General features: G+C 44.1%; 2 protein-coding genes across 2 annotated transcripts in view; one reads left to right on the top strand and one right to left on the bottom strand.

Moving 5' to 3' along the window:
* Nucleotides 1-12,597, bottom strand: part of SAXO1 (stabilizer of axonemal microtubules 1) — a 33,524-nt gene extending 20,927 nt beyond the window's left edge. The window contains exon 1 of the mRNA XM_080987864.1: nt 12,217-12,597. Within this exon, the coding sequence (XP_080843990.1) occupies nt 12,217-12,278 (62 nt within the window). The 5' untranslated portion in view covers nt 12,279-12,597. The remainder of the gene's footprint in view (nt 1-12,216) is intronic.
* Nucleotides 1-12,875, top strand: part of LOC308466786 (SOSS complex subunit C-like) — a 76,975-nt gene that overhangs the window by 31,962 nt on the left and 32,138 nt on the right. The gene's annotated exons all lie outside the window — the stretch shown is intronic.

The following is a 12,875-nucleotide window of genomic DNA, read 5'->3' as shown; positions in this document are numbered from 1 at the left end:
TTCATCTCTCAGAACCCCTTGTAAATCTAAAGTACTGACCTCACCACATCCTGCGGTAAAAAAAAGCCCCAAGTTAATTACACATTGTGTGAAGGTAAGTGTGTAAAGCTACAGCATTCCTACTATCAGCTTAAGTGACACCTTCACTCTCTCTCTCTCTCTCTCTCTCTCTCTCACACACACACACACACACACACAGAGTAGAGCCCCTCCAAGCGAAAAGGCCCAAATGCAGAAAGCCCAGCCAGCAGCCAAACGAAGCCTCAAGCGGTGGTTCCCACAGCGCAGCAACCCGGCAAAGGGATACAGCAGCAAGGAAAACCACACCGTCACCTCTCCGCTGGGAAGCGCTGAAGCAAAGGCGAGTCCCCAGGCAACACGGCCAATCTGATCGGCACAAGGCATGCAAGCTCCACCCCCCAGTCATTCTCAGACTCCTTATTGGTGAGCAACACAGCCGAGCAACGCAGTTGAGGAGCCTCCCTGGCCGGCAGGGAGGGAGAGGAGCTGCTTCCTTTGAAATCCAAGAAATTTACGGGATATCAACAATCCGGGATAGCAGCGGGAAACGGAGTTGTAATAAAGGAGTTTCCTGCTAAATAAGGGAAGGTTGACAGCTATGGGTCTGTAACAGCCTGTCCCACGCTGACGTGTAAAACAGGGTATGTGATTAGGCTGACTGACAATAACAGATTCATATATTTATTTATTTTTTTAAAGACTTTTAATATGCTTTTTATCACATGATCAGACCTTGTGCAGTAGAAAAGCAGCAGCTCAAACATATATTATTATTAGTAGTAGTAGTAGTAGTAGTAGTATTTCATCCATCAGAATAACCACTTAACATTACAATCTGGACACGCAGTTTTATAAGGGGCTGAGGGTGGACAAAAAGCAAAATCCATATCTTTATTGCTTAGCCAAAGGCCATCATCTGTCCATACAACAGTACAATAAAATGTGAGACACCACTCAAAATAGTTTTAAAACCAAGAGCATTGTTCATCGCAATAGCCTATATAAATTGAATAACTTTTACGATACGATTATTATTTTTAAGTTTACTCTTATTATTAGTAACAGCAAATAATATCACAGAAAAGACAGGCTCCTGCCCGTTCATAATCTAACTCAACACTTTAACAACAGAGTTGACAGTCCCCTGCTATCTGACAATTCTCCATTGACTTTCGTTATACTAAGCCACGCTGTCACTCAAGTCATGTGGGATCCAGCTCATTCCACAAAAACCACAATTAGAAAACCAGCTAGATAAAACATGATCTTATGGGCCTGGTTTGTCCGCAAAAAGAGCAGTACATTCTGTCCTCCCCAATTCCTTTTGTTCCCCCAACCACTTTGCTACTAATTTATAGCTATGGCGACTCTATAGACTGCGCTGCAATACTTTATACGCCAGAGTTTCCACCCCAGAGACCTCGGGGCTCCTCCAAAGAAATTCCTCTAAACCATCCCTCTGAATGTTCAGAGGAGAAGCTATTCAGCCCTTCCAAGGTGAATCGTCGTATTTTCAGGGGTTCAAGGGGCCAAAGAGGGAACCGCTGAACATCTTCCCCCTTTCTCTTATGGTAGCAGCTGCATCTGTTGCATCAAAAGCTCTTGAGCAAGGCAAAACCGGGTGCAACCCTGGAGCTACACTGTTTTCCAAAATAAAACTTTGGTATTCTCTAGTGCGGGTATATATGCGTACAGTTTATTTTTGAGGAAAGCAAAACCAAAGTTTTAAAAATGCACAAATCTGTGCTCTGAACTGGCTGCTGCGATAAGAGTCAGCTGTGATTTATCAGCCACTGGGAGCATTTTATTAATTCCGAATGAGGTCAATAGTCTGAGAAGAGGACAGACATTGGAGCATGTTGTTAAAGACTCTCGTGAATGTCTCCTCTTTATAAGCTGCAGCGAGGCAGAGTCATTACAAGGTCAGCTTCTTTACTGTCAGCTCGCAGGGTCAGCAAAGGGTCCGCCATGAGATCATTACATTTCTCAAGGCAGACGGCCTGTCATGACATTCGCTTAAAAACTTCCCTTTGTCTTTTGAAGGCTGTAATCCTAAACACGCTCGGGGCAGCCCTGAAAAGCAGAATTAACTGCTTTTTCAAGTCAATGACTTTGTCCTCCTTCCTGGTTTTCTGGTTTAGGCAAAATGGTGCATGTGAAAGCCACCGGTTAGGTGCACCAAACGGCTCAACGAGTTGCAACCTTGCTAGTCCACAATTGGACCTGTGGCTCCTTTAAAGGCAGAGTAGAGAATTATATCCGGGCCTCTGGTGAAGGGATTAAGCCTCCCCAGTTTTCTTTGTGTAAATCTTCCTGAAGCTGCTGTTTGCCCCAAGGTGTTTTTCTTAATTTGCACCAGGAAAATGGCAGAAGGGGCTGGGACCAGGAGTATATATGTTAAATACTTTGAATAACGGTTATATACACAATTAGCAGATAGCAAAATGGAAGCATCCCCCCCACTCTCTTGTGAAGATCGAGATATAAGGGTGACCGAGGGCAACATAGATGTATTTATAATTTTGTGTATTATGAGGATTATATGAGGATTATTAATGTGTTTTATCTTCTTTTTCTCTTTAGTTTCCTTTCTGGTTGATATACTGTATTCTATTTTCTTTTTAGTTTAGTTGGAATTTGATGGTATATTAGGTTGAAAACTGTTAATAAAATTGATTGATTTATTTTTTTAAAGGAAAATGACATGGGGGAGGATTAACTCCCCTTTTAGCAACACCATAATCCAGATCCAATTGAACACTGAACTGTAAAACGCAATACAGAATGCAAAACTTTCATCAGCATCCAGCTGTTTGCCAGTATAAAGTCCAAAATTTGGATAGGAGTGTTTGGATAGGAGTGTATCAAGTGTTTATAAATGTAAAAAATATAATAATTCAGCAGCACAGATGGCAACCTGGGACCATAGCAGCACCAGATAAAGAATGGTTTGTCGCCTAGCACATTTTGCAGTCCATTAACAGAAAATTAGGATGACAAAGAAGTGATTATAGGAAAAGCTACCCCAGCACATCTTCAGATGAGAAGTAGGAGGGTTTTCCTTCCAAACTGGGTATCGTGCAAGCTTATTGCAAAAGGCAGTTAAATGCAAACAGGTGTGGTAATTAAGATCCTAAATACCAATTAAATGGGTAGAACATAATATTTCCTCCTTTGGTGAAACCCAATCTAAGAAAGAAGCTTCCTGAAGGAAGGATGTCAGAGATCAGAGAGAATTTCTGAGGCCTAAAACAGCTTTCCTAATCCAAAAGTCAGCCGTCGGTTCTCAGCTGGCAGAAGGCAAGACTTATTTTACAAGCCCCCTGCCCACAAAAAGCTGCCATTCACTGAAGCTGATGAAGAAAGAGATATACACCCACAGCGACTTAAGAGGATTAGGGATGGGGCAGATTTTACAATGGGACCTGTTCAAATCATCTGATCGTTTGACTTCTGGATCAGATTCACAGTTACTTCCTGGCGTTTGCTGCATTAGGAGTTATTTCTCTCTATTTTATTTTTTAAAATATATCTGCGCTCATGTGAATCTCAAATGATATGATGGTGCAAGCAAAACAGAAGAGGAAATTCTCACATGTCATGTTTCATTCACAAACAACGAAACTTCCAACTCTGCTACGCAACCAAGAGAAAGAAAACAAGGGCTGAGAGACAGGGCACGATAAATAAAAATATATGGACGTGGCTTTTTCACATAGGCAGAACCGATCTCACGTCATTGTGTGCAACACTACTTGCTAGAAGAGAAGGCTAGGTTATACAGTCAAAGCTCGGCTCCTGAACGCCTCCGTTACCGTACATTTCAGCTCCCGAATGCCAAAAACCTGGAAGTGTTCCGGTTTTTGAACATTTTTCGGAAGCCGAACGTCCGACGCAGCTTCCGCTTGAGTGCAGGAAGATCCTGCAGCCAATCAGAAACTGTGCCTCGGTTGTCAAACATTTCGGAAGCTAAATGGACTTCCGAAAAGGATTAAGTTCTGTTAAGTTGTTGGTGATCATATCAGACAACACAGCAATTCTTCAAACAGCTCTTGTTTATTCACAGGCCAGAACTGTACTGAAGGGTTCAGCCAGCCTGCTTATATAGAGCTCCACTAGAACGCAACAGTAACCATTTTCTGTAACTATCCAATCACTGAACGTCACTCTGGATCCCTTATTTACATATGTGGACCTGAACTATCTACAATATCCCCCTGCTGGCCCAGGGTGAGAACTTCAGTACATAACAAGTTCAACAACGGAGGTTTGGCTGTACAGTGGTGCCTCGCAAGACGAAATTAATCCGTTCCGCGAGTCTCTTCGTCTTGCGGTTTTTTCGTCTTGCGAAGCACGGCTATTAGAGGCTTAGCAGCTATTAACGGCTTAGCGGCTTTAAGAAAAAGGAAACAAACTCGCAAGAACTCGCAAGACGTTTCGTCTTGCGAAGCAAGCCCATAGGGAAATTCGTCTTGCGGAACGACTCAAAAAACGGAAAACTCTTTCGTCTAGCGAGTTTTTCGTCTTGCGAGGCATTCGTCTTGCGGGGCACCACTGTATTTTGTTATTTTATGAGAGCCATGCTTTTAGCCTGCCACTGGTGGTATTCCATCAGAATCATTTCCTATCCTAGCCAGCACATTCATGCACATCATAAAATGTGTCCCAGCATGCTGTGGGCCATTGCCTTGGTAATAAGCTATCCTTTTGTGAAGCATGCTGGGAAATTATCCACAAAGCATTCTGAGCCAACAAGCACGATTGATGATGAAAGCAACCTCTTGCTGCACACAAGGAATGCTGGGGTATTAGCATTCTTGCTACTGAAAGGGCAGTACTTCAACCCCAGCAACAGCTGTGCCTCCATAGCTCATCCGGTGGGAAAACAGCACTGGTAAGTGGACTACAGCAACGTCCGTATGAATGCCAACCACTGTAGTTGGCCTTCTAGGTTGGATCCTAGGCTGAGGCTGAAATCTCAACACATAGTACCTGGGAGTAGGTTCTGTGGAATTCAACAGGATTAAAGTTTGCATAGACACGGTGAGGACTGCATGGTTCATTGCTAATAAGTCCCACTGATTTCAATGGGTCTGCTCTGAATGTGGCTAAGTCTGGATTCAACCCACTGATGAAAAGCTCTGGGGTTTGCTCTACGGAGCTCAGTGTAGCCAAGATGCCCCCCCCCCCATTGTGGTTTGGCTCGGCAATATATGGTGGTTTCCAACATCGCAATAGATCACCAGCTAAACATCGCGATATACCGATGTATCACAATGTCTGAAATAAGGATGGAGCTATGTAAGGGGCACTGGCTGGCTTCCACGATTTTTCCTACATTGTGATTTTTGCATAGCACACACATCATGATTCGCAATATATTGCCAGGTAAAAAAATTATGAAACCAGTATCACAATATGGACTTCAAAGCGGTTTTGGATAATATATCAATATATTGCACAGCCCTATTTGGGGAAGGCAAATGTGAGAGTAATCGCCAGGGAGAGGTTGCTCCTTTCACAACAGAAGTTGCTCAGGAGCAGCAAAGTTTAAGGGGATAAGTGAGTCACAAGTGACTTACAACCAAGTAAAAACTGCAATAATAAAACGGTTTGAACCCATTTAAAACAGGCTAACCAATACAATATCATGGGCGCTATTCCCCAAATGCAGAGGAGACAAAAAACGCCTTTGTCTGGCATCAAACAGATGACCAGGTTGGCTCACCACACAACAGTTGCCACTCTCTGGACCTCCCTGGAGAAGGAGAAGGCACACAGCGAAGGGTGATGATCTCAGGCTCCAGGCAGGTTCATACAGGGGCAAGATACAGTGGTACCTCAGTTGTCGAACATAATCCATTCCGGAAGACCGTTCGACTTCCGAAACGTTCAACAACTGAGGCGCAAAGGGCGATCAGCAAGGTCAATGGAGAAAAAATGAAAAAACGCAGCGGATGCTGTTCAACTTCTGAGGCACGTTTGAAAACGGAAGCAATTACGTCCGGGTTTTCAGCGTTCGGCTTCCGAGATGCTCGAATACTGAGGTACCACTGTATTTCAAAACTAGCAGCAGGGAGGGAGAGCACATTTGCAGGGACGTTATTTGACTGAGTAAAGACCTAATACTTCCCCACCTATTCTCTCCCTAACCTTACATTACATAGAATCATAGAAGTGTGGTGCATCTAAAGAAGTGTGCATGCACACGGAAGCTCATACCAATAATAAACTTAGTTGGTCTCTAAGGTGCTACTGGATGGAATTTTTTTATTTTGTATAGAATTGTGGTGTTTGCCTAATATAATAATAATAATAATAATAATAATAATAATAATAATAATAAATACTAGTTGGGAATGAAGGTGGGCAGTTATCAGCACCTTCAAATGTAAATTAATTAATTAATTTTATAATGAATGATTTTAGAGTGTTGTTTGTGCTGTACTTTTGTACTGTTTTATTGTTGTTAGCCGCCCTGAGCCCAGCTTCGGCTGGGGAGGGCGGGATATAAATAAAATTTATTATTATTATTATTATTATTATTATTATTAAAGTACCTCTCTCTCTTTCTCTCTCTCTGCTACCTGCTTCCCAAAAGCATGGAGCAGGTTTAAAGAACGCAGAGCAAAGGCAAGTGAATAGAGGCAAAAGCACTCACAGCTAACAGCAACCTCCACATTCTGGCATTCTAAGGTCTATGTTGCCACCCTGTGGAATTCAGAGGGAAAAAGATGCTGAGGAGAACCTCGTTGACAGCGACAGAGAACGTCCGCAGGAACAGGACCACCGATCAGTGGCCCTGACTATGCCCTGCCCTCCTCTCCTCTTAGCAGTGGGGGATAAAGGGCATCCAAGAAGCTTACTAGACTACAATATGGCGGCATCATCTTGAACCACTCCCAATGCAAACCCCCAGCTCCATCTTGGTGCTACTTGGCTGCTGTTGCTACAATAATCTGAGTACAACAATAATCTTTGCACAAGGTTGAGCCTCAAGAGTGGCATATTTTGAACCAATCTGTCCAAAATTTGCTACCCATAAATTTCGCCCCAATTCTCTGGCTATAGTGGAACATTAAGCCCAACTTTGGATTAGCCCAGATTGGGCAAATATTTTTTTTCCGATTTCCTAAGCAAAACAAAATTGCCGTTTTTTAATCTTTTTTACAAGGAAAATAGGCAAAAACACTACCGACATGGGTTGCCATAAGTTCGGATATGCCAATTTCTGCCGGGGCACTGCTTCTGACAGCAGTATTCTGGGTATGTCCAGGAAATTCCAGATGTATGGCAAGCCTACCCAAGGCTTCGGGGGCATAGTAAACCCATTCAGGACAAGGGAGTCTCCCACACGTGCCCGCCCCGTCCCCCCAAAATGGTACTTCTGTCTTGTCAGGATTCAACCTCAATCTGCTAGTTGCCATTATCAGATCCCATAGCCCAGAACCTACCAGCGTTGTTGTTAGATACCATTCAGGAAAAAAATCAGATGCCAACTGGAACATCAATGTTGATTTTAGATGCACAACATTAGGTGCATAACAACAACTACTCATGGGAAGACTCGTATTCAGATCCGAAAGGTCCTCTTCTGTGGATACAGTAAGTCTTCTTGGCAGAAGTTCCTTTGGTCAGCGAAGGGAAACCTTTAGTTCCAGCCTAAATCACTGTAACCTAGGGATGGGGAATCTGTGCTTCTCCCAGATACTGATGCTGAGTTAGAGTTCAACAACCTCAGTCAGCCCGGCTTCAGATAGCCAGGGATGATGGGAGCTGGAGTCCAGCGACATTTGGAGGGCAGCAAGTTCACCGCCTCTACGGTAACCTGTTGAACAGATGCACGCCTATTTCGCAAACATACAATGGCTGAAGTGTGCCTTCCATTAAAGTCAATATTCAAAATAATGCACCTAGGTGGCTCTGTTCTTCTCCTGCTGCAGTTATTTGAACGGCTTCCGGAGCTTGTATACTCAGGTGAGGGCAGCAGGTGTTGAATGCCCTCTTAAAATGTAAATATTTCACACTAGGTACTTTTATCCATGTCTACATATTTTCACCTCGCCGTGAAGGATGAAGGAACATTACATGCATTTAAAAAACTTTTGAGAAGAGAAACTGCTTCCCATGTGTTCAAATCTCTTGGTCAAAGCACAAAGCAAGCCAGCAAAATACACACAGCTCTATTCTTTGGAGCAAAATAATAAATAGCCACCCTGTTGACACACAGGCAGTTGGATCACTCTCCAGCCCCGCAGAGGGTCCTGATGGATATCCCTAGCATGGCTCCACAGCCCAGACTAAATAGCTTCCTGCTGATAGATACAGCATTCCCCTTATGTTATACCCTGCAGCGGGCAAGGTCACAAATAATGATATGCGCTAGGAAACATCAGCAAGCCATCAGGCATCTGAAAGGACAAACGAGACAGAAGTTCCACATTGTTATGTCAAGGTGGTTGTAAATTCCTCATCGAAAGAGGCGTTGGATCCAGAGTCTTTAAAGGATGCAATGACTGCACTGTTCCTAAAGTAACATAGTCTGGACCAAGGAGGTGTTAGTATGTCGGATTCAAAAGAAAATCCCTTCCTTGGCAAGGTGTTTGAGTGGGTGGTTGCTCAGCTCATGACTCTCTGCGGACAACACTGATTTACTAGATCCGCTTCAGGTGGGCTTGAGGCCTGGTTGTGGAACAGAAACTGATTTTGTTGCCCTGTGGGATCACCTCTGCTGAGACACAGACGGGTGTGTGTGACACACTGTCAGTTTTCTTCAATCTTTTTGACTCCATCAACCATGGTATCCTGCTGAATAGGCTGTCTGGGTTGGAGGGAACACACTGCACTGACTTGGGTGCTTCAGTCTTTGCACAAAGTTCTCCTTTGCTGGTTTGGATTGCTAAATTGTTTTAGCAGCTATGGTTTGTGCGTTTTATAGGTGGGTTTGTTTGGAGGGGGGGCGTTCGCTGGCCTTTTTGCTGTTGTAAGTTTCCTTGGTTTTGGTGTTTCACGAGGAATTCTGTGTGTGTGTGTGTGTGTGTGTGTGTGCGCGCGCGCTTACAGGGGGGTGAGCATTTTGCACAGGGGTTCCATTCCTGGCCCCCATGCACAACAGTAGAGTATGCATAAGCCGCCCCCTCCTCCGGGTCCAAAAGGACCTGTGCATCGGCTGTCACACGTCAACTGAATGCAGGCAAAATGGTTACCACCTGTACATCATAATAATAATACATGCCAAGTTCACAGAGATTGCTTCTTAAAAGAGAGAGAGACTATAGAAGAATGGATGTAGCTCGATCTTACACAGCTTTGCTAGCTTTCAAATTCTGAGTGGATTTGCACCTTTTGCCCAAGTTATGCATCATCTGAATATTCGTATTTATCAAGGGCAGAAGTACAGATTGCTTTACCTTTCAAGCTGTTTCAATACTACCAACCACTATCTTAAGAGAATTATTGAGGGCAATAAACTCGTCAGAAGACAAGGTTTTCCAGCACTTCAGATTCCCCAAACAGAAGTGTTTGGCCATCCTCGCACGTCCTTACAACACATATTACAAACAAAATGGCTTTTAACGACGGGCCGGATGTAGACATGGGAAAGCACCAATACTGGTAAAAAGCAGAAACATTCAGTGCAAAGTTCACTTCGTTGGATCTAAGACATTTCAAATTAAGCATGTTCCTGAAGAACATCGTAAAAGCAACCAGCCTTAATCTTTAGTCTCCAGCAACTCTGCTGCCAAACAGTCCAAGCTACTTTACAGCAGAATCACCAGAGACCGAATAGCAAGATTGGTTGTTTAAAATGTACCTCTGAACATACTAATTTGAAACACGTAGAGCCTGCATCTAGCAGCTCCCTTTCCTCTTTTCCTTGCATAGGAAGTCTCCATAGATACTCCAAGGACTTCTGAGGGGGCAGAACACCTCTGTACGCTGCAGTCAAAGAGACACACTGCATGATCCTTGTCAGTGAAGGCTAAGTCACTTAGTGTCTGGTTCTGTCTCGACTGTAGCTGTGTCCCCCAAATGCTATACTTCGCTTTTTCATTAAGGGAGCAGGTAGTGCCATGCTCTAAACCACTAAGCCTCTTGGGCTTGTCAATCAGAAGGTCGGCGGTTTGAATCCCTGCAATGGAGTGAGCTCCTATTGCTCTGTCCCAGCTCCTGCCAACCTAGCAGTTCGAAAGCATACCAGTGCAGGCAGGTAAATAGGTACCGCCGTGGCGTGAAGGTAAACGGCATTTCCATGCGCTCTGGTTTCCATCATGGTGTCCCGTTGCGCCAGAAGCGGTTTAGTCCTGCTGGCCACATGTCCCGGGAAGCTGTCTGTGGACAAACGGTGGCTCCCTCGGCCTGAAAGCGAGTTGAGCACCACAATCCCATAGTCACCATTGACTGGACTTAACCATCCATGGGTCCTTTACCTTTATCTTTTCATTCCTAAGAGGTGGGGAAGTCTGTGGGGTACATCTGTTTACTGACTCATCTAACCCCAGACATTGAGAATCAAGCCTGCTCTGATCTACCCTGGGTTCAGATCCTTGATCACACAAGTGCGGTGGAATGTTAAGAATTCAGATAAATCTGCTAGGAATATGAGAACTCACCACCACACAAATCTATATATATCTACTACAGCACAATATTGTGAGTCTAGATTCCAACATTTAAAGATACTTCTTAAACAAGTTCCCACTTCTGGGTCTTCCAGTGAGTTATTGTCCTCATCTATAGACTCAACCCCTTCATTCTTTTCTTATTATGGGTTGGAGGAGACTGTCAACACTTAATCCTGTTTCAAGCTGGAAAGGATGGACTGTGCTGAATTGTGTCAAGCAAACAGAGTTTCACACCGCAAATACAAATAATTGTGGAATAACATTATTTTGCTGCTGGCTGTGCTGAAAAACCAGCTTCTCACAGACATCTCTGCATGGCGTCCGTGGCGCTAACCACTGAAATGTAGACACTTTGGAAAGAGACAGCTGAGCAGCCAGTGTATCCATAAATGAGAGATTAAGGCAAACGCGGACCAAATTCAGCACCAGCGCGACTCCTTTTGTAAATATATCTGAAACCACTGTCAGTGCCATGGAAAAACAGCAACAGATGTGGAAAGCTAGGAAAAGTGTTAATGTACCCAAAATAAAGGAGACACAGATGTACTAACAGTGGGCGATGTGTGTGTTTCTGCTCTGTGCCAAATCCACCAAACACATCGAGTTCCCCAGCTGTGGGCCCACACACATTGCTCCAGATGTGGAGATTGAAGCAACCTCTCGCACAGGCAGGAGCATCCAGGTCACGACCCACAGAGGCTCAAGAAAACTGTCACCCAATGTCAGTATGCTGACTTTATGCAATGTCTGGACTGCATCAGAGGTGTAGAATTAAAAAAGGAGTACTGCAAGGTTGAAACCAATGACTGGACAGCCATGAAAACACATGGGCTTAGAGCCAGTGATATCAGAAAGTTGCCATGGGCACTTCATAGTTAAAGGTTTTCCTCTGCAATCACGAAATCTGAGGTTCCCGGTGATCAAGCTGCACTACTGGTTTATACACATACTGTCCTAATGCATATCCAGAAAACATATAGAGATGGTTACCATTGCAGGAAAGTATACCTGATGCAGTTCAGAAAAGTCCTACTAGACGACCAACAGCTGCCCTAAGCAAGGTGGTTTATGGATGCAAACATGTTTTGGATGTTCCAAGTCAATTCACATTGGAACAAAATGGGCAAAACCAAGACCTGATGTGTTTTGCAATGTGAATTCATACCAAGCAGAAGAAACTATCGATTGCAAAGAATGACCACCCAGATCCCTACCAGCAACACTTCCCCCAAAACTTCTAGGTCAGGCCAGCTACTACTAGCCACCCAGTAGGGCTGGGCAATAGCTGGTTTTCAACATCGCAGCATATCACCAGCTAAACATAATGATATACTGATATATCACACTGTCTGAAATAAGGATGGAACTATGTCAAGGCATTAAAAGTCACGTGGCCGTTCTGAAAATCAACTCGTAGACATCCTTGGCCACGGGACCATGGACCACAACACAGCGAGGAGAGATTCTGTCTGTCCGTAACAGCTCTGCGAAAGCTACTTAACCGTGAATGGGGATGGAGGTGTGTATCTTGATCTATGATTGCGCAAGCCAGCACATGGCATATACATACCCGCAGTCGCAAATCTCGCAAATGCATGGTTGGGAGAGACGTGAAACCGCTCGAGAAGCCATGGCTGCTGCAGTCCTGTTTCTTCTGGGGTGCAACCTGCAGGCTAGCTCTTCCTCATCTCACTGCAGCAGGTCACAAAGGAATAAAGTATTCTGCACATCTCAGCTAGTCAGCTTTCCTAGAGCAGCACAAATTCTCTTTCCCCCTAAACTTGCTGCTGTTCAAGCCTCTACTAAATCCAGGCCTGCTCTGCAAAGGACAGGGGACTCATAATATCCTCTTGGGGTGGTCACTTGGAGATCCTTTGTGAAGTCACCAAGGTAGACCTGGATCTTGCAGCAGCAAAACTGCCAAAAGCAGGACTTAGCACAGCCCCCACCACAAAACAGAGGAGGAATTCATAGCTTAATTTATAGCCAGCTCCATTTTAAATCTGGGAATCACTAAACTACTCCAGCTTTAGAGATGCAAGCTAAAGGGCCCCCATTTCAATATTTATAAAAGGAAAACAAAATTTAGTTAATACAACTGCAAATATTACTTGACAATACTTTTATTTGAGAACTGTTACCCTTCCATGTGGAGCTTCGCATCAGTCCTTTGAAAACCTTAATGTATCAATGCCAAAGGCACAGTAACACATTAATATTAAATGGCTA

This window comes from Podarcis pityusensis, assembly GCF_964106645.2.
Source record: "Podarcis pityusensis genome assembly, chromosome: 17".
Lineage (NCBI taxonomy): Eukaryota > Metazoa > Chordata > Lepidosauria > Squamata > Lacertidae > Podarcis > Podarcis pityusensis.
This window is presented reverse-complemented; position numbering and strand designations above follow the sequence as displayed.